The following is a 22,613-nucleotide window of genomic DNA, read 5'->3' on the forward strand; positions in this document are numbered from 1 at the left end:
ATCTAGTTATTACCCAGGCAATAGGAGAAAACCAGCAACTATGTAATACAGCTGAAGAAGCAGCAGTTCCATTTTTTTCCGTCCCAAAAATAGCAGCCGTCTTCTTCACTTTGTTACGTTAAGTTAATCTTCAGTAAATGCAAATAGTTCGTGCCATCAGATTTCTATTCTGTGCGAGGGAATCCTTGTCGTCTCAACTTTTCTTGTTCAAGCTCTTTCTTGTTGTTGTTGTTGTTGTTGTTGTTATATTTACATCTATTAAGTACATTGTCCAGCATCTGACTTCTCTTCTCTTTCTTCTCTTCTCTGCTCTTCTCTTCTCTTTCACTTATCCTTTTAAAGTGATTTGTAAAATTCCTTCATGCTTGCTCAATACATCACCAAACGAATATATTTTTCATGATTTACTTCGAATAAGTGCCTTTTGCCCATTCTCCTCAGAACCCCTTTGTCACTCTGTCTACTCGTTGTATCTTTTTCATTGTCTATCATGTCCACATTTTGAAAGCCTGTAACATCTTATTGTTTTTCCTTCTGATGGGTGAAGTTTTCTCTGGAGTATCGTGCTACTCAGTGCCAGAACACTTCATCAACCTTTTCCTTAATCTCATTTCTTCTAGAGAATGCTGATTCCTTCATTGCTATTCACAATTTGTTACGTGCACTGTGCCTCCAATTCCTTTCTGTTTTACTTCCTAGGTACTTAAATCTTGCATATATTCAGATTTACTTCTGTTTATCATTGTTTTACATTCAGTAATCTTTTCCAGTGATTTAGATCTCCTTTACCATATTTCCATGCAGTCCTTTTGGAATCCAGACTGAAAGAATCATATCATCTGCTAACATCCAACATTAAATTCTTCGTATGTAACAATAGTAAACTATTTATACAATACCTGACAACTACTTCACTTTGTTAATATAATATCTTGACTCGTTCAACATACTTGAAGGTTCTCTTTAACGAGTGATTTATGGAGCATAATGAATCAGTGAACAGCTGGTACATTTAGCTACCTTGTTGAAAACACCATTCTTCCATCAGTGCTAATAACACTTACTACATCTATAAAGCAGATGGAAAAATAAGTATTATGGCAATTGGTATGAAGTTTAACTAGTAAATAAATTAGTGAATTCATGTCCATTTTAATTTAATTGAATTTTCAGATGGAAAAAAGCTTTCTTGGTGACAAACGGACAGCTGGTGATAAGTTACATAAAGCAAGAAATTTCACAGAAACAAGAGTGTATGAGGCAAGTATGAGAGTAAGTGATTCTTGTGTCATATAGTTTTAATGTATGAAATGTAAATTGTTTCAACTTAACTAAAAAAAAGCTTGTTGCAAAAATAATCCTAAATATTTTCTGCCAAGACATCTCATCTCCCTGCTATCTTCATTCTTGATTTGTAAAAAATTTGTTCATCATCATCATCAGCTATTTGAAGTCCATTGTGGTGTAAAGGGTTCCTTCAGACTTCAGCTATTCATTTTGCTCCTGCTGGTTTCTAATGTCATCTAACAATATTTCACTATGAAGTACTCAGTCTTTTCCTATCACTTTGGAATCAGTGAAGAACTTCTTGATCTGTATACCATCCATTCACTTAGCTACGGGTACCACCCAACTCCACTTTATTTTCATTACATTCATAGTTACATATTTCACTCCACGTTTCACTGATCTATTTGTTGATTCTCTGGTCTCTCGTTGTTATTCCCAACATGCATCTCTACATTTGCTGATGTGTAGCCCTCAGTTTTTTAATGGTTTTCACATTAAAAATCCATGTAATTTTCTGGAAAATGGAAGGGGTCAGACACATAAGGGCATGGTGATGGTAGCATGAGGTTCATTACAAAATTTTCAGTAGAGGAGGGAGTAAAAAGGTTACATGGAGTGCAGTGAAGGATAACAGGAGAGCAGATATGAGGATAAAGGTATTGGTATGGGACACTGACTAATAAAGGTTTAGGCTAGAGGGTTACAATAATGAAAGATATGCTGAAAGGACCATTCCCATCTACATACAGGGTGGACAAAATAAAACTGGTCCAGAGAATATTCTCAATAAGACTGACAAGGGACAACTCACAGGACATCATTATTTATCAAAAAATCCCATGAGAACTTTGTAGACCCAGTGTGTAATTTTACGAAACTGTTCACTTGCAGATCTCTGGCTCCTGATAAAACATGAAACAAGGTATTTGACACATTATTCTAGCGAAGGGCAAGATAAAATACACACATCAAAAAAAGTTTTGCATCACCTGGGGTTCCGAGAGATGTGGAACCTGTACAGAAAATTGGAATAGAGATCAGCATAAATATCATTTCCGCCCTTTTTATTGCTCATCAAAACCACACATTGCATGTTGTACCACCATACAGCGAGATCTTCAGAGGTGGTGGTCCAGATTGCTGTACACATCGGTACCTCTAATGCCCAGTAGCATGTCCTCTTACATTGATGCATGCCTGATTCTTCATGACATACTATACACAAGTTCATCAAGGCACTGTTGGTCCAGATTGTCCCACTCCTCAACGGCAATTCGGTGTAGATCCCTCAGAGTGGTTGGTGGGTCACATCGTACATAAACAGCCCTTTTCAATCTATACCAGGCACGTTTGATAGGGTTCATGTCTGGAGAACATGCTGGCCACTCTAGTCGAGCGATGTCGTAATCCTGAAGGAAGCCATTCAGAAGATGTGCACAATGGGGGCACAATTTGTCATCCATGAAGACGAATGCCTTGCCAGTATGCTGCCGATATGGTTGCACTATCAGTCAGTGGATGGCATTCACGTATCATACAGCCATTATGACGCCTTCCATGACCACCAGCGGCGTACGACAGCCCCATATAATGACACCCCAAAACGTCAGGGAACCTCCACCTTGCTGCACTTGCAGAAAAGTGTGTCTAAGGCACTCAGTCTGATTGGGTTGCCTCCAAACACATCTTTGACGATTGTCTAGTTGAAGTCATGTGCGACACTCATCAGTGAAGAAAATGTGATGGCAATCCTGAGCGATCCATTTGGCATGTTGTTGGGCCCATCTGTACCATGCTGCATGATGCCATGGTTGCAAAGACAGACCTCACCATGGAGCCTATTGCACACAGTTTGAGTCATAACATGACATCCTGTGGCTGCACAAAAAGCATTATTCAATATGTTGGTGTTGCTGTCAGGGTTCCTCCGTGCCATAATCCGTAGGTAACGGTCGTCCACTGCAGTAGTAGCCCTTGGGCAACTTGAGCAAGGCATGTCATCGACAGTTCCTGCCTCTCTGTATTTCCTCCATGTCCGTACAACATCACTTTGGTTCACTTCGAGACACCTGGACACTACCCATGTTGAAAGCCCTTCCTGGCACAAAGTAACAAAGTGTATGTGATTGAACCGTGGTATTGAACGTCTAGGCATGGTTAAACTACAAACAACATGAGCCGTGTACCTCCTTCCTGGTGGAATGACGGGAACTGACCGGCTGTAGGACCCCTTCTGTTTAATAGACGCTACTCATGTGTGGTTGTTAGCATCTTTGGGTGGGTTTAGTGACATCTCTGAACAAAGGGACTGTGTCTGTGATAAAATATCCACAGTCAACATCTATCTTCAGGGGTTCTGGTAACAAGGGTGATCCAAAACTTTTTTTTATGTGTGTATTTTCTGCTCACTGTGGCATTGTCTAGCTGAGACATACGTCTACTCACTGTGATGTCTCAGTAACTACCTGTCTGCCCTGAACAAAGGGTCGGATGACACGTACACACAGAAGCAGTTAAAAAGCTCCCAACCAGGAGCAGGCTATACTGCACATGTTGACCTGATCAGTTGCTGAAATGTAGCACTAGATGCCACTAGCAGTGCCAAAAGTGAGTGGCAGAACTCGATATACTCCCACTCTGTAATAAGGCTTGTCATTTTAGTAATTTATCATAAATTTAACGAAATAGCAAAAATGAGAATGTGAATCCCAAATCATGGAAGAAAATAAAGATAAATATTGTTCCACTATACCAAGGTATATGAAATGAAAGTATTTGTCATACAAACTAATTAGGAAATGGATACTGACAGTAATCAGTATACAAGAAAATATTTACAGATTCTTCAGCTAAAATCAGGACCTGGAATTGTTTTCCTGTAAATGACAATTTTGGCTGTGGCCTTTCGCCAAGAATCAACACAAAAAATGGGAAGGAACATGCCATTGCTTCACTGCTTAGGGAGAGCATGCGGCTTCACTGTAGGCCTCTTAACCTGATAATTGGCAGCGGTCTCCGGTTCCAGACTGCCGCACCTAGAACCGCACGGCCACTTCGGCCGAGTTTGGATAGTGCCTCCACTGGAATAGCATGTTGTACCTTTCAATTTCCATGACCCTGTTGCATATAAAAGTTTTCCAAGTGTTGGGATTAACCTTTAGCTAAGCTTGTTCAACCACAGAGTCAGTTCAAAGAGTTGCTTTATTTACGTCTGAGTTGGTAGCCTTGCAGTAGTAATGTAGAAGTCTCATCACCATTACTACTGCCAGCAGCCCCAGTCATAACAGCATAACCCTCTTCTCCGGTGTTAGTCTGCTTTTGCTACTCATCAGTTGGATATGGCTCACTATTTACAATGCACCAACATCCAAGATTGCACCATATGCTCACTGTGAAACATCACAAAAACCTGGGTGAGAATACTTCTCTCTTGAAAGCTTTTGATCGATCTTAGTACATAAATATGAGATAAGCTTGAAAGAGCTGACATCCAAGCCTGCCGCCAAGTGCCAAGATGCTGAGGCGGAAGTTGACCCCACCCTAGTCCAAGTATCTTGAAACAAAAATTGTTCTGTTGTGGATACTGGAGTTATTAAGACCAGGTGGTTATAAAAACTAGCAGTTGCTTGTAATAAGCTTCTTTTCATTGCAATTACCTATGGTATTTTATTGACAACTTCATGTTGTCCCACATGAAACATATCTTTACTGTGTTCCACTGAACACCCAACACATGTGTAGTTGTCATGAGCTCTTGTCCTCCTGATTTTCATATTCTGATTCATTGCTGAGACTTCTTTGCCCATATTGTCATTGATTTGATTCATGAGTGAAGTCATTTGAATTGGAAAGTAGCTCCTTATGCAGTTCACAACCTGAAAGTTCCTTCCAGCATGTGTATAACATACGAAGGCATGCAGATTGAAGAGTTTGACAGTGTTAAATTCCTTTGCTTAGAACTCGATAATAAAGATCATACCACAGAATCTTTGCCCCCATAAAGCATGGACCTTGCCGTTGGTGGGGAGGCTTGCGTGCCTCAGAAATACAGATAGCCGTACCATAGGTGCAACCACAACGGAGGGGTATCTGTTCAGAGGCCAGACAAACGTGTGGTTCCTGAAGAGGGACAGCAGCCTTTTCAGTAGTTGCAGGGCCAACAGTCTGGATGATTGACTGATCTGGCCTTGTAACGCTAACCAAAATGGCCTTGCTGTGTTGGTGCTGCGAACGGCTGAAAGTAAGGGGAAACTACGGCCGTAAAATTTTCCCAAGAGCATGCAGATTTACTGTATGGTTAAAGGATGATGGCGTCCTCTTGGGTAAAATATTCTGGAGGTAAAATAGTCCCCCATTCGGATCTCCAAGCAGGGACTACTCAAGAAGACGCCGTTATCAGGAGAAAGAAAACTGGCGTTCTACGGATCCGAGCGTGGAATGTCAGATCCCTTAATCGGGCAGGTAGGTTAGAAAAATTAAAAATGGAAATGGATAGGTTAAAGTTAGATATAGTAGGAATTAGTGAAGTTCGATGGCAGGAGGAACAAGACTTCTGGTCAGGTGACCACAGGGTTATAAACACAAAATCAAATAGGGGTAATACAGGAGTAGGTTTAATAATGAATAGGAAAATAGGGATGCAGGTAAGCTACTACAAACAGCATAGTGAACACATTATTGTGGCCAAGATAGATACGAAGCCCACACCTACTACAGAAGTACAAGTTTATATGCCAACTAGCCCTGCAGATGATGAAGAATTTGAAGAAATGTATGATGAAATAAAAGAAATTATTCAGATAGTGATGGGTGACGAAAATGTAATAGTCATGGGTGACTGGAATTCGATAGTAGGAAAAGGTGGAGAAGGAAACGTAGTAGGTGAATATGGATTGGGGGAAAGAATTGAAAGAGGAAGCCGCCTGGTAGAATTTTTCACAGAGCATAACTTAATCATAGCTAACACTTGGTTCAAGAATCATGAAAGAAGGTTGTATACATGGAAGAACCCTGGAGATACTAAAAGGTTTCAGATAGATTATATAATGGTAAGGCAGAGATTTAGGAACCCGGTTTTAAATTGTAAGACATTTCCAGGGGCAGATGTGGACTCTGACCACAATCTATTGGTTATGACCTGTAGATTAAAACTGAAGAAACTGCAAAAAGGTGGGAATTTAAGGAGATGGGACGTGGATAAACTGACTAAACCAGAGGTTGTACAGAGTTTCAGGGAGAGCATAAGGGAACAATTGACAGGAATGGAGGAAAGAAATACAGTAGAAGAAGAATGGGTAGCTTTGAGGGATGAAGTAGTGAAGTCAGCAGAGGATCAAGTAGATAAAAAGATGAGGGCTAGTAGATATCCTTGGGTAGCAGAAGAAATATTGAATTTAATTGATGAAAGGAGAAAATATAAAAATGCAGTAAATGAAGCAGGTAATAAAGAATACAAACGTCTCAAACAAGAGATCAACAGGAAGTGCAAAATGGCTAAGCAGGGATGGCTAGAGGGCAAATGTAAGGATGTACAGGCTTATCTCACTAGGGGTAAGATAGATACTGCCTACAGGAAAATTAAAGAGACCTTTGGAGATAAGAGAACCACTTGCATGAACATCAAGAGCTCAGATGGAAACCCAGTTCTAAGCAAAGAAGGGAAAGCAGAAAGATGGAAGGAGTATATATAAGGTCTATACAAGGGCGATGTACTTGAGGACAATATTATGGAAATGGAAGAGGATGTAGATGAAGATGAAATGGGAGGTACGATACTGCGTGAAGATTTTGACAGACCACTGAAAGACCTGAGTCGAAAAAATGCCCACGGAGTAGACAACATTCCGTTGGAACTACTGACAACATTGAGAGAGCCAGTCCTGACAAAACTCTACCACCTGGTGAGCAAGATGTATGAAACAGATGAAATATCCTCAGACTTCAAGAAGAATATAATAATTCCAATCCCAAAGAAAGGAGGTGTTGACAGATGTGAAAATTACCGAACTATCAGTTTAATAAGTCACAGCTGCAAAATACTCAAGCGAATTCTTTACAGAAGAATGGAAAAACTAGTAGAAGCCGACCTCGGGGAAGATCAGTTTGGATTCCGTAGAAATGTTGGAACACGTGAGGCAATACTGACCCTACGACTCATCTTAGAAGCTAGATTAAGGAAGGGCAAACCTATGTTTCTAGCATTTGTTGACCTAGAGAAAGCTTTTGGCAATGTTGACTAGAATACTCTCTTTCAAATTCTGAAAGTGGCAGGGGTAAGACACAGGGAGCGAAAGGCTATTTACAATTTGTACAGAAACCAGATGGCAGTTATAAGAATCGAGGGGTATGAAAGGGAAGCAGTGGTTGGGAAGGGAGTGAGACAGGGTTGTAGCCTCTCCCAGATGTTACTCAATCTGTATATTGAGCAAGCAGTGAAGGAAACAAAAGAAAAATTCAGAGTAGGTATTAAAATCCATGGAGAAGAAATAAAGCTTTGAGGTTCGCCAATGACATTGTAATTGTATCAGAGACAGCAAAGGACTTGGAAGAGCAGTTGAACGGAATGGATAGTGTCTTGACAGGAGGATGTAAGGTGAACATCAACAAAAGCAAAACGAGGATAATGGAATGTAGTCGAATTAAGTCGAGTGATGATGAGGAAATTAGATTAGGAAATGAGACACTTAAAGTAGTGAAGGAGTTTTGCTATTTGGGGAGCAAAATAACTGATGATGGTTGAAGTAGAGAGGATATAAAAAGTAGACTTGCAATGGCAAGGAATGAATTTCTGAAGAAGAGAAATTTGTTAACATTGAGTATAGGTTTAAGTGTCAGGAAGTCATTTCTGAAAATATTTGTATGGAGTGTAGCCATGTATGGAAGTGAAACATGGATGATAAATAGTTTGGACAAGAAGAGAATAGAAGCTTTCGACATGTGGTGCTACAGAAGAATGCTGCAGATTAGATGGGTAGATCACATAACTAATGAGGAGGTATTGAATAGGATTGGGGAGAAGAGAAGTTTGTGGCACAACTTGACTAGAAGAAGGGATCGGTTGGTAGGACATGTTCTGAGGCATCAAGGGATCACCAACCTACAACGTAGTGTCATTGTGTAAACTAGGCATTACTCTCATTCTATTATGTCATATGGGATCATATTCTGGGGTAACTTGTCAAACTCAGCAAAAGCTTTTAGCATGCAAAAGTGTGTAGTAAGAGTCATTTGTGGTGTAAATTTGAGAACATCATGTAGAAATCTGTTCAAGGAACTTTGTATACTAACCATTGGTTCTCAGTATATTTATTCCTTATGAAATTTGTTGCAAGTAGTATGCCTCTATTTCCAATCAAAACCTCAGTACATAGTATCAATACTAGGAATAAGAACAGTCTACACAAATCACTTTTGATCCAAAAAGGTGTCCAGTATTCAGGAACAAACATTTTCAATAAATTGTCAACAACCAACTTGGTTTCAGATAAAGCACAGATAAAACAGAGTTCGAAAGACTTTTTGATAGACAACTCCTTCTAATCTATAGATGAAGATCTTTCAACAGGTACTGTTCGACCATCTTAAATAAAAATGTCTATTAGATTACAGTTTTGACAGACTTGGTCGTGACAGCTGAGATTAGGTATTTTGTATATGATAAATTTATTGAAAGTGCATAACTGTATTTCATTCTGACAGTGTATTAGTTCTGTAAACATTAGCAGTTCCACTTCACTTTTATGTATTCACATATTTTGACAATCTCCTGACATATGACCAGGGTAGTGAGTATTATACTCAAATTTTTTAAGTTTTTTATTTTAGTTTTTATGGCTTGTTCCACAGCCATGAGAATCATCTCATTTTTGGGTGTGGTGTCGTCAAATGAATTTATTTGATTAATGAAGCATAAAACAGTGGAACCATTTGTTTTGCCTTTATGTTTTAACTTGGAAAGACTGTTAGTTGTTTCAATATTTATACTCAAGTTTAGTTGTAATTTTAGCATCTGTAAAAAAAAAAAAATGGCAGCAATTGACACTATTAACTAGAAATCAGCTATTTGCTTGTTATATAACTAAATTATTCTGCTATGCTCTACTAAGATATTATTCCATCAGCTACTGTACAGGCAGTAGGCTGATATATTTCAGTAATGAATGCAAATAATCTGAAGTAAACAATCTGTAGATGACATAGCTAGGAGTGTGTGTTGTACGTTATGCATGAAGGAATTCTGCAGTCACTCGGAGTTGATGTGTAAGCTCTCTCAGAGTACCATAGGCTTCCCAGAGTTCCAAAAAGTTCAAATCTATGTCACTTTTCTGATATGTAAGTCCTCTCAAAGTATCTTAGGCATCCCAAAGATTCCAAAAATTCCTGTCCACGTCACTATTTCCAAGGTTTCGGCACCAGAAAATTGGTGGGAATAATTAGAAAGCATTTCAACATCAAGTAACATACAATATTAGCAAAAAACATTTATAGTGTGGAAGTTACATAGCACCTGTCGTCAGCAAAACAGGGGTAAAGTACAATTCAGAAACACCATTTACAATTTTCCACAGGGCAGATGGTCCAGGTAGGCACACACAGAAGCAGTTACAAAGCTCCTGATGGGGAACAGGCTTTACTGAACAGGTTGACCTGCCTAGTTGCCAAAATGTAGTTCTAAATGTGTCTCAATGATAGACGTCAATAGTATCCACAAAGTTGCTGTTTGGTGCTCAATGTCTGGTTTCTGCATCATAAGACATTTCTTTCACCAAATTGTTTATGTTAACCGTTATGTACATAAACTGTTTAATCCATCTGTGGATCAACTCACAGAAAATGAACAAGTATATGGATATTTGCAGCAAAGAGGAGCAATGCCACACACTGCTTTCACAAACTTGTCATGAGTGCATGTTAAGTGAAGAGCATCAGCAGAAGCAATGAAATATGGTGGCTACCTTAATTGGCTTATTTTTACCTATGGCGCAAATTGAAGGGTCAGGTGTACTTAGATGCTCCTCACACACCATAATATTTTCCAGGCTAATTTATTTTGCCCAATCTATAGTTCACAGAAGCTGGTACAAAAGTAGAAGATCCAAATAGTACAGTTAATGTGTAGCAGATATTGACATCATTGATATTGTGGTAAGCATAATGCTCAGTTACTGGTTGGTGAAGTTTGAGGTTAGCCAAAGTTTTGTGATGGCCATTGATGTGAGCAGTCAGCTGCTTACTTGTCATATCCACCTAGTGATTATAGCACAGCTGATGTATAATGTGATAGCTTTCACACAAGACTGTACTTTCTATAGAGCAGGGAAAGCCTGTGACCTGAGCACAGAAGGAGGTGGTAGTTGCGAGCACCAGGCTGAGTGACTGTACTGGGAAGGACTGGGACCTGCAGTGTGTCATCTTACTGACTCAGATAACATCTGAGTATCAGAGGTTGTTTAATGCATTAAGTCCTAAATTATTTGACACTTAGTTTTATGCTGTAAATTAGCCAACCATTTTAACACTATTTCATCACATCTATTTGATTTCCTTCTTAGATTCAAAATAAATAACAAAAAAAAAATCCTTATAAATACAAATAGGACCCGCATACCAAGGGTTCCATAAAATTTAATTATGTATGTAGAGACTTCATCCATCCTGGGAATCAAGAATCTCAATGATTTTGATCTGTTTTGATATGACTCTGGCAAGATAATGGTTCCGGGCTTCAAAGATCTTCGAGATTGACAAAAAGTATATATTTTTTGTGTCATATAATTACAAATTAAAAATATACAGATTTTTTCCTTTACTTATAGTATGACTCCTTGCTTCTTACCAAGTTTCATGAGAAATTTCAAAAGATCTAACATAAAGAGGTGTTCCTTTTTATTATGATGACTCAGAAACTGAAATGGTTTACACCTTCAAGAGACCATAGACCTTAGCGTATGACATAAATTTGAAAATCAAAATATCCATGTGTGTACTGCTGGTCTACAGTGTCCAACGGTCACAATATTTCGGTGATCATACATGTCGCCATCATCAGGTGAACTGACGGACTGAGCTCCTGTGAACGTGCCGGCACGGAGATCCATACGCTATGGCTGCTCAGAGGGAACTGGCTTCATTCGCGGCGTGTGCATTTTGAAGAAACGCCCGGTCGGACTGTGTTTTGTCCTCCGAATAAAACTCGTGCACTGGTGGGGAGCTCCAAAGATGACCTCGGTTTGAGGAAGGCCGGCATGTACCAGATTCCGTGTCAATTAGGCAAGTTGTATATTGGTGTGATGATGCATACCATTGAGGATTTTTGCCGTGAACACCAGAGGCACACTCGACTGATGTATCTGAGCAAGTCAGTGGTAGCTGAACATTGTTTGTCGTAAAATCACGCAATGGAGTATGAACGCACGAGGATTAAGGTACAGACATCGAGATACTGGGACAGCTTTGTTAGAGAGGCCATCGAAATTCGCACCAATGACAACCTCATAAACCGTGACTGTGGCTATAATCTTAGCAAGGCTTGGGAACCAGTGATTGGGTTAATCAAGAGTAAATTGAGCAAACATATAGTTGTGACGACCACAGTGAACACAGCCATCACACCGACGTCATCTCAGATGCTGTTGCAATCTGTTCCACCGCGCGACCATGGTGCGGACAGCGGAGGGAGCGTGCCACAGTTGGAGGGTATTTAAATCAGCTTGTACCACAAATTTCTTTATCCTCAAATCTATTCAGTACCTGCTCATTAGTTATATGATCTACTCATCTAATCTTTTATCATTCTTCTGCAGCACTATATTCCAAAAGTTCTATTCCCCTCTCATCATAACTGTTTGTTGTCCATATTACACTTCCATATAAGGCTACACTCCCTACAAATACAATCAAAAAAGACTTCCTTACATTTAAATCTATTCTGTGTTAACAGATTTCACTTCCTGAGAAATGCTTTTCTTGCCATTGCCAGTCAACATTTTATATCCTCTGTATCTGAGCTATGAGCAGTCATTTCAGTGCCTTCAATAGCAAAAGTCATGTACTACTTTAAGTCACCCATTTTCTAATCAATTCACTCAGCATCAGCTAATTTAATTTAACTACTTTCCATTATGCTTGTTTTGTGTCTTTTGGTGTTCATACTATATCCTCCTTTCAAGACAGTGCTCATTCTGTCCATTGCTCTTCCAAGTCCTTTGCTGTCTCTGACAGAATTACAATTTCATTGGTAAACACAAAAAACTTTTACTTCTTCTCTCTGAACTTTAATTCCAACTGCAATTCTTTCTTTGGTTTTCTTTATGGCTTGTTCAGTGTACAGATTGAATAACATCAGTGATACGCTACAACCCTGCCCCACTCCCTTCTAAACCACTGCTAATGCCCCTTGACTATCATGACTGCGGTTTGGTTTTGGTACACGTTGTAAATAGCCTTTCACTCCCTATATTTTACTCTTGCTACCTTCAGAATTTCAAAGAGAGTATTCCAGTTCACATTGTCAAAAGCTTTCTCAAAGTCTACAGTCCTATAAATGTAGATTTACCTTTCCTTAGCCTATGTTCTAAGATAAGTAATAGGGCCAGTTTTGCGTCACTTGTTCCTACAGTTTTCCCCTGAGGTTGGCTTCTCCCATTTTTTCCTTTACTGTGTAAAGAATTCATGTTAGTATTTTGCAAAAATGGCTTATTATATTGATAGTTTGGTAATATTCACACCTGTCAGCACCTGATTTCCTTGAAATTGTAATTACTACACTCCTGGAAATGGAAAAAAGAACACATTGACACCGGTGTGTCAGACCCACCATACTTGCTCCGGACACTGCGAGAGGGCTGTACAAGCAATGATCACACGCACGGCACAGCGGACACACCAGGAACCGCGGTGTTGGCCGTCGAATGGCGCTAGCTGCGCAGCATTTGTGCACCGCCGCCGTCAGTGTCAGCCAGTTTGCCGTGGCATACGGAGCTCCATCGCAGTCTTTAATACTGGTAGCAAGCCGCGACAGTGTGGACGTGAACCGTATGTGCAGTTGACGGACTTTGAGCGAGGGCGTATAGTGGGCATGCGGGAGGCCCGGTGGACGTACCGCCGAATTGCTCAACACGTGGGGCGTGAGGTCTCCACAGTACATCGATGTTGTCGCCAGTGGTCGGCAGAAGGTGCACGTGCCCGTCGACCTGGGACCGGACCGCAGCGACGCACGGATGCACGCCAAGATCGTAGGATCCTACGCAGTGCCGTAGGGGACCGCACCGCCACTTCCCAACAAATTAGGGACACTGTTGCTCCTGGGGTATCGGCGAGGACCATTCGCAACCGTCTCCATGAAGCTGGGCTACGGTCCCGCACACTGTTAGGCCGTCTTCTGCTCACACCCCAACATCGTGCAGCCCGCCCCCAGTGGTGTCGCGACAGGCGTGAATGGAGGGACGAATGGAGATGTGTCGTCTTCAGTGATGAGAGTCGCTTCTGCCTTGGTGCCAATGATGGTCGTATGCGTGTTTGGCGCCGTGCAGGTGAGCGCCACAATCAGGACTGCATACGACCGAGGCACACAGGGCCAACACCCGGCATCATGGTGTGGGGAGCGATCTCCTACACTGGCCGTACACCTCTGGTGATCGTCGAGGGGACACTGAATAGTGCACGGTACATCCAAACCGTCATCGAACCCATCGTTCTACCATTCCTAGACCGGCAAGGGAACTTGCTGTTCCAACAGAACAATGCACGTCCGCATGTATCCCGTGCCACTGAACGTGCTCTAGAAGGTGTAAGTCAACTACGCTGGCCAGCAAGATCTCCGGATCTGTCCCCCATTGAGCATGTTTGGGACTGGATGAAGCGTCGTCTCACGCGGTCTGCACGTCCAGCACGAACACTGGTCCAACTGAGGCGCCAGGTGGAAATGGCATGGCAAGCCGTTCCACAGGACTACATCCAGCATCTCTACGATCGTCTCCATGGGAGAATAGCAGCCTGCATTGCTGCGAAAGGTGGATATACACTGTACTAGTGCCGACATTGTGCATGCTCTGTTGCCTATGTCTATGTGCCTGTGGTTCTGTCAGTGTGATCATGTGATGTATCTGACCCCAGGAATGTGTCAATAAAGTTTCCCCTTCCTGGGACAATGAATTCACGGTGTTGTTATTTCAATTTCCAGGAGTGTATATTGTTCTTGAAATCTGAGGGTATTTTGCCTGTCTCATACATCCTTCACACCAGATGGAAGAGTTTTGTCATGACTGGCTCTCCCAAGGCATATCAGTAGTTCTGACAGAATGGCATTTACTCCCGGGGTCTTGCTTCAGCTTACGCCTTTCAGTGCTCCTTCAAATTATTCTCACAGTATCATAACTCTCATCTCATCTTCATCTGTGTCCTCTTCCATTTCGGTAATATTGCCCGCAAGACCCTCTCGCTTGTATAGATCCTCTTTATACTCCTTCCACCTTTCAGCTTCCTCTCTACATCTCCATCTATGTGATTACTCAGCAATTCACAATAAAGTGCCTGGCAGAGGGTTCAATGAACCACCTTCAAGCGGTCTCTTTACCATTTAACTCTTGAATGGTGTGTGGGAAAAACAAGCACTTAAATTTTTCTGTGCGAGACCTGATTTCTCGTATTTTATCATGTTGATCATTGTCATCTACAGTATTCCTTTCCCCTGCTCTGGTCAATCATTGCCCAATGCTTTCTGTGAAATTTTCAGCAAATACTGGGTCTTTCAACTTTTTCAGGTCCCTGAATTTCCTACCTTTCTGCAATTACTTTAGTTTTAATCTACGTTTCATAGCCAATAAATTGTGGACCTTGTCCTCATCTGATACAATGGAATGTACACTCTGGCATGCATCTCATGGTTGTTTTGCAGAGTACAGATACAGCTGTAGAAATAGACTGACCTCAGGTATGTTTAAGATAAGCCTCGTACCTTGCCTCTGCTGTGGTTTACAACATAAGACAACTCCTCATAATACAACAAGCATATAAAATATACTCAATATACCCTGTGCCTGCATTTGATGTTGTCCACAAATCCATGAAATGACTCCACAGTATTATTACTGAAGAGCCATTTCATGCATATATGAACAGTGGTGTCAAATGCTGTCATCTGGTGTATTGAGTGTACAGACTATGCTGGAGCAGATCATCATTTAAGCTGTTTAGTTGGCCCACAACTGTAGCAAATAAAGCACCCATCACCTGTTTTTAATGTAAACTTCATCCACCGGCCCTGGCAGGCCCATCAGTACCAACTGACACCCATGCCATCGATGCCACCAGTGGCATCACTGGATGCACTGTGGAGTAGCACAAGCATGAGATCACCACACCGCTCTCCTGGCGATTGTCAGTTTTCATTCCCTTGGCGTCATGAACCTGAGTGCACCCCATTCCAGTCCACCACCCAAAGAAAAATCCTTGGCTGTACCGGGAATTGAATCCATGTCCTCTGCATGGCAGTCAGTCGCACTGACCACTCAGCTCCAAAGGTGTACCGTAACCTTTTTTTTAGGTATATATTTTATTTTTCGGCCAGCAACACAAATTTGACACCACATGTATTGACATTTATTTGAAACACTATTCCCTTGACTGTGAAGTCATTTTTCTTGACCTTGTCTTGAGGACATGGCCTCCAAGTGAATTTAAAGTCTTAGTTATGTAGCTGTATGCAGTCATGTGGAAATGGAATAGATGAAAAGCGTCAAAGGGTATGTCGCTTGAACTAGTCCTGCCTCTTATGTAGCTGCACGTTTTCACTGGATCACCACCTGGAAACACTGATATAGCAACTATTCTTAAAATGAATAGCCAAAAGCTTCTTCTTAAGTTCAGAATTGGATGTGCCCCAATCTGTAATCATATTTCTAAGATCTTAGAGTCACCAATAAATTTACAGAAAGGTAATTAACACGGTCATATGTGAAGCATAGTAGTTCCAAATTCCACACAGTACAGTAGAAATGAACAAAAGTTGCTTCATATGCAATTGAGTATCAAAGGGCACATAACTGTTATGAGTCACAAACGTTGTTCAAATGTTCCAACAAATCTTTTGAATGTGTAACGCTCATTATTGCATAACAAGTTCTCTCAGCCTTGTTTGCACAAACAGAGATGCAACTCAAAAGGTTCCCGAGGCCGGGCTAGGGAACATACCAGCTGAAGACTTTGAGCAAAATGAACAGAACGCCTGAAAATGGCATGAACTTGGGTATTATAATGACTCCCTTCTGGATGTTCTGAACTTTGGTAATTTATAACAGTTAACAAATTCCATCAATCGAAAAGTCCATCTATTATCGGTCATACATTTTCTCATTATATATAATGTAAATAAAATAGAAAGAAACTTCCACATGGGAAAAATATTTTAAAAACAAAGATTCCAAGACTTACCAAGCGGGAAAGCGCCGGTAGACAGGCACAATAAAATAACACACAAACACACACACACAAAATTTCGAGCTTTCGCAACCGGCGGCTGCTTCGTCAGGAAAGAGGGAAGGAAAAGGAAAGATGAAAGGATGTGGGTTTTAAGGGAGAGGGTAAGGAGTCATTCCAATCCCGGGAGCGGAAAGACTTCCCTTAGGGGAAAAAAAAGGACAGATGTACACTCGCGCACACACACACACACACACACACACATATCCATCCGCACATACACAGACACAAGCAGACATATTAAAGGCAAAGAGTAAGGGCAGAGATGTCAGTCGAGGCGGAAGCACAGAGGCAAAGAAGTTGTTGAAAGACAGGTGAGGTATGAGCGGCGGCAACTTGAAATTAGCGGAGGTTGAGGCCTGGCGGATATCGAGAAGAGAGGATATACTGAAGGGCGAGTTCCCATCTCCGGAGTTCGGATAGGTTGGTGTTGGTGGGAAGTATCCAGATAACTCGGACGGTGTAACACTGTGCCAAGATGTGCTGGCCGTGCATCAAGGCATGTTTAGCCACAGGGTGATCCTCATTACCAACAAACACTGTCTGCCTGTGTCCATTCATGCGAATGGACAGTTTGTTGCTGGTCATTCCCACATAGAAAGCGTCACAGTGCAGGCAGGTCAGTTGGTAAATCACGTGTGTGCTTTCACACGTGGCTCTCCCTTTGATCGTGTACACCTTCCGGGTTACAGGACTGGAGTAGGTGGTGGTGGGAGGGTGCATAGGACAGGTTTTACACCGGGGGCGGTTGCAAGGGTAGGAGCCAGAGGGTATGGAAGGTGGTTTGGGGATTTCATAGGGATGAACCAAGAGGTTACGAAGGTTAGGTGGACGGCGGAAAGACACTCTTGGTGGAGTGGGGAGGATTTCATGAAGGATTGATCTCATTTCGGGGCAGGATTTTAGGAACTCGTATCCCTGCTGGAGAGCCACATTCAAGGTCTGATCCAGACCCGGGAAGTATTCTGTCACAAGTGGGGCACTTTTGGGGTTCTTCTGTGAGAGGTTCTGGGTTTGAGGGGATGAGGAAGTGGCTCTGGTTATCTGCTTCTGTACCAGGTTGGGAGGGTAGTTGCGGGATGCGAAAGCTGTTTTCAGGTTGTTGGTGTAATGGTCGAGGGATTCAGGACTGGAGCAGATTCGTTTGCCACGAAGGCCTAGGCTGTAGGGAAGGGACCGTTTCATATGGAATGGGTGGCAGCTGTCATAATGGAGGTACTGTTGCTTGTTGGTGGGTTTGATGTGGACGGATGTGTGCAGCTGGCCATTGGACAGATGGAGGTCAACGTCTAGGAAAGTGGCATGGGATTTGGAGTAGGACCAGGTGAATCTGATGGAACCAAACACATATCCATCCAAACATATACAGCTGTATATGTTCTGATAGAGTCAAGTACATCTACACAGCTGTTTGTGTGTTTTATTTATTGTGCCTGTCTACCGGCACTTTCCCGCTTGGTAAGTCTTTGAATCTTTGTTTTTAATATATATTCCAAAACTTACCAAGCGGGAAAGCGCCGGTAGACAGGCACAATAAAAAAACACACAAACACACACACAAAATTTCGAGCTTTCGCAACCGGCGGTTGCTTCGTGAGGAAAGAGGGAAGGAGAAGGAAAGATGAAATGATGTGGGTTTTAAGGGAGAGGGTAAGGAGTCATTCCAATCTCGGGAGCGGAAAGACTTACCTTAGGGGGAATAAAGGACAGGTGTACACTCGCACACACACACATATCCATCCGCACATACACAGACACAAGCAGATATGTATGCAATACAAATTTATACCTATGCAATGGGAATCTCAGGTTTATGACCGTGGGATCTATCTTGTATGTTATAATTTAGTCATTGGAGATGTAGTAATTTCTAATTAAAGACTCTTGCTCATTACTATGAGTGTCAATACATTCAGAGAAATCTGGGAATCAACAGATCTCATAAATTTACAGAAGTTTAGCTATAATCAGCACTAAAGTTTGGTCCAGGTGAAATCTTTAATTAACAATATCTTTTAAACTAACACTGTACTGAAAGGAGGAAAAATAGCTCCTTAATTTGGAGGTAGTCTTTCCTCACAAGATTTTTCCTGTGCATAGATGTACAAATTTTTTTAGTTGCAGTTACTTTCAATTGCCATCATTTTTGCTTAAACTAATTAGCTCATTGCAACCAGGAAAAGAACCTGAATGGGCTGAATAATTATAAAGTTTTGTGAGAGGAATCTGTTTCTTCCATTCTGATAATGTGCATACTATGTGCTTAATGTAAGAACTTTAACATGGAGATTTTGAAAAGAAAGTTAACGATAATTTTACATGAGCCTTAATACATCAAATATGAGGGCATACAATGTTGGACAGTGGGGGTCAGCCTGCTCTGTCACAAACAGTGTTCTCATCTGTTGGCATTATGCTGTGTGCTTTGTCACATTAAAATTGAGGGAATGAAGATGCTCCCCAAAGCAGTGAAATAGGCCTGAAGAAGCTGCAAAGTTGACCAGTGTGCTACTCACCTGCAGGCTACCATCTTGTAGTTGAGTTAATAGATCAAATGGCAGTGGAAGTAAGAGTGGCCTAAAGTGAATGTCCGCCAGATGTACGTTTAAATGTGGCCATGGCAGCCATTCTACCTGGCATCAAGATCGTGTGTCATACTTTCCATTGTCCATATGTGGTGATATCTTCAGATGCAATATTTTTTATACTCCAGCCAAAGAATCCACCTTTTTGAATTGCTTCTGCCACGTTTCAGTGCCCTGAATTATATTAAAGTGCTTCACTGTCTGTGACAGGAGATGAGCCATCCTACATTTGCACTTTAAAAACCATTGTATATTCTTTAACGGAAGCATTTTTAAACATATTTTAATGGGTTTTATTGGTTTCCATCAATTATTATTACTATTTACATGTGTTTGGTATGTGAGGAGCAGGCATTTATTACACCAGGAACTTGAATTTTGCAAGCAGTTATTCAACCGGGAAATTTCAAATATGATATGACATAGTACCATCAGCTTCTGCAATTCACTGCCCTATTTTTCATTAATTTTTTACTTGTTTTTTTGTGGTTATTAGTTTCATGCTTTTTATATATTGATCAAATTAATCATCAGAAACTTCCTCCACCCTCCATGAAACACACTGCTCCTGAACACTCATCTTGTAAACCTTTTTCAACCTTTATACCAAAAGTCTGATCCCTGTAGAAGTCTCAGTATTTTCTAAAGGCCTCACCCTTAACCTAATGCCTGAATTCAGCGATGCTGCACTTGTGAAGGTTCTTCTTCATTTGTTCTTTACAATGAAAACATTTCTCACCACACAACAGCCAAATAAAACTCCACATACAATATTATTTAAAACAGTTCCATCCTCCCTCCAATCATGATCCTCCTTTGCTTCCATCCAATGTGATAGTGAAGTGGAAACATGGAGGGACACATACAGCACAAAAGCATACAGGCTGACCTCGTCTGTTGACTGGTAATATTTCCAGAATTCCCCATTTCTTACTTGGCATCACCTTCCTATCCTAAATCCCTCACTAGTGAGGTGAGTCTGACATTACTCTTGTGAAGCACGCAGCTATCTGTAACCTGAAAACTAATCCCAACCTTATCAGCCTTCCTGCAGACAAAGGCACGGTGGTCGTGAATTGTAGTGACTGTGTGGCTGAGGGTCTCTGCCAACTTTCTGACGCCTCTGATTTCAAATCGTATAACCATGATGCCATCCCAGATGTCCAACAATACAGTAGCATCTCCTCAAGAGCTTAGGTCCATCCCAAAACCAGACATCTGAAACCATCTCCCTCCTCACACTAGCAAATCACCACATTCTTACTTTCTGAGTACTCCACAAACTGAGCCCACATCTCGTGGTCGTCCGGTAGCGTTCTTGCTCCCCATGCCCGGGTTCCCGGGTTCGATTCCCGGCGGGGTCAGGAATTTTCTCTGCCTTGTGATGGCTGGGTGTTGTGTGCTGTCCTTAGGTTAGTTAGGTTTAAGTAGTTCTAAGTTCTAGGGGACTGATGACCATAGATGTTAAGTCCCATAGTGCTCAGAGCCATTTTTTTTCCACAAACTGAACCCCATAGGTCTCCCTGCCCGTTGCCCTGTTGTGGCTGTGTACAGTTCCCTCATGGAACGAAACTCTGCCTTTGTTGACCAACACCTCACAAACTGTTGTCCTTAACCTCCCATTCTACATCCAATGACTGCTCACTTCCTTCACTACCTTTCCACAGTTCCTGTCTCATTATCACCAGTCTTCTTGTTGGTCACCGTGGATGAAACATCCCTGTATGACATACATCGTGCATACTCATGGCCATGCGGCTGTAACACAGCCTTTCCCAACATCCTCCTGTTACCAAACCTACACTATGTGATCGAAAGTATCCAGACACCCCCAAAAACATATGTTTTTCATATTAGGTGCATTGTGCTGCCACCTACAGCCAAGTACTCTATATGAGCAATCTCAGTAGTCATTAGACATCATGGGCAGAGCGGGGGCACTTTGCGGAAATCATGGACTTTGAACATGGTCAGGTGATTGAGTGTCACTTGTGTCATACATCTGTATGTGAGATTTCCACACTCCTACACATCCCTAGGTCCACCATTTCCATTGTGATAGTGAAGTGGAAACGTGAAGGGACACATACAGCACAATATCATACAGCCTGACCTCGTCTGTTGACTGACAGAGACCGCCGACACTTGAAGAGGGTCGTAATGTGTAATAGGCAGAAATCTATCCAGACCATCACACAGGAATTCCAAACTGCATCAGGCTCCAATGCAAGTACTATGACAGATAGATGGGAGGTGAGAAAACTTGGGTTTCATGGTCGAGCGGCTGCTCATAAGCCACAAGTCATGCCAGTAAATGCCAAATGACGCCTTGATTGGTGTAAGGAGCATAAACATTGGACGATTGAACAGTGAAAAAACGTTTGTGTGGAGTGACGAATCACGGTACACAATGTGGCGGTCTGATGGCAGGGTGTGGGTATGGCGAATGCCCGGTGAACGTTATCTGCCAGCGTGTGTAGTGCCAACAGTAAAATTCAGAGGCAGTGGTGTTGTGGTGTGGTTGTGTTTTTCAAGGTGAGGACTAGCACCCCTTGTTGTTTTGCATGGCACTATCACAGCACAGGCCTACATTGATGTTTTAAGCACCTTCTTGCTTCACACTGTTGAAGAGCAATCCAGAGATGGCGATTGCATCTTTCAACACGATCGAGCACCTTTTCAAAATGCATGGCCTGTGGCGAAGGGGTTACACGACAATAACATCCCTGTAATGGACTGACCTGAATCCAATAGAACACCTTTGGGATGTTTTGGAACGCTGTCTTAGTGCCAGGCTTCACTGACCAACATCGATACCTCTCCTCATTGCAGCATTCCATGAAGAATGAACTGCCATTCCCCAAGAAACCTTCCAGCACCTGATTGAACGTATTCCTTTGAGAGTGGAAGCTGTCATCAAGGCTAAGGGTGGGCCAACACCATATTGGATTTCGGCATTACCGATGGAGGGTGCGACAAACTTGTAAGTCATTTTCAGCCAGCTGTCCGGATACTTTTGATCACATAGTTTTTCACATCTTTCCTCAACCTGATCAACCACATACTGATCCATAGTTATTTCACTTTTGAAGGCCAAATGTATAAAAAAATCTGTGCTATCCACATGGCATCATCCTATTCATGGGCCATCTGGAAGAGTTTTTTTTCATGATATGTGGTCATGGTAAAGACAACCTTTTGCTCTTTCGTCCATAACCTCAACACTTGCTCCAAAATTCACTTCAGTTGGCCTTTCTCAAGCCA

At 41.8% G+C, this 22,613-nt stretch overlaps 1 protein-coding gene across 2 annotated transcripts in view; it reads left to right on the forward strand.

The window, feature by feature from the left end:
* Positions 1-22,613, forward strand: part of LOC126365952 (PC-esterase domain-containing protein 1A-like) — a 237,588-nt gene that overhangs the window by 65,206 nt on the left and 149,769 nt on the right. The window contains exon 4 of one of the 2 annotated variants that reach the window (XM_050008736.1): positions 1,174-1,260. In XM_050008736.1, coding sequence (XP_049864693.1) covers positions 1,174-1,260 — 87 coding nt within the window. Of the gene's footprint in view, positions 1-1,173; positions 1,273-22,613 lie in introns of both variants that reach the window. The other variant, XM_050008735.1, reaches the window with a different exon arrangement.

Source organism: Schistocerca gregaria, chromosome 4, assembly GCF_023897955.1.
Source record: "Schistocerca gregaria isolate iqSchGreg1 chromosome 4, iqSchGreg1.2, whole genome shotgun sequence".
NCBI classification, from domain to species: domain Eukaryota; kingdom Metazoa; phylum Arthropoda; class Insecta; order Orthoptera; family Acrididae; genus Schistocerca; species Schistocerca gregaria.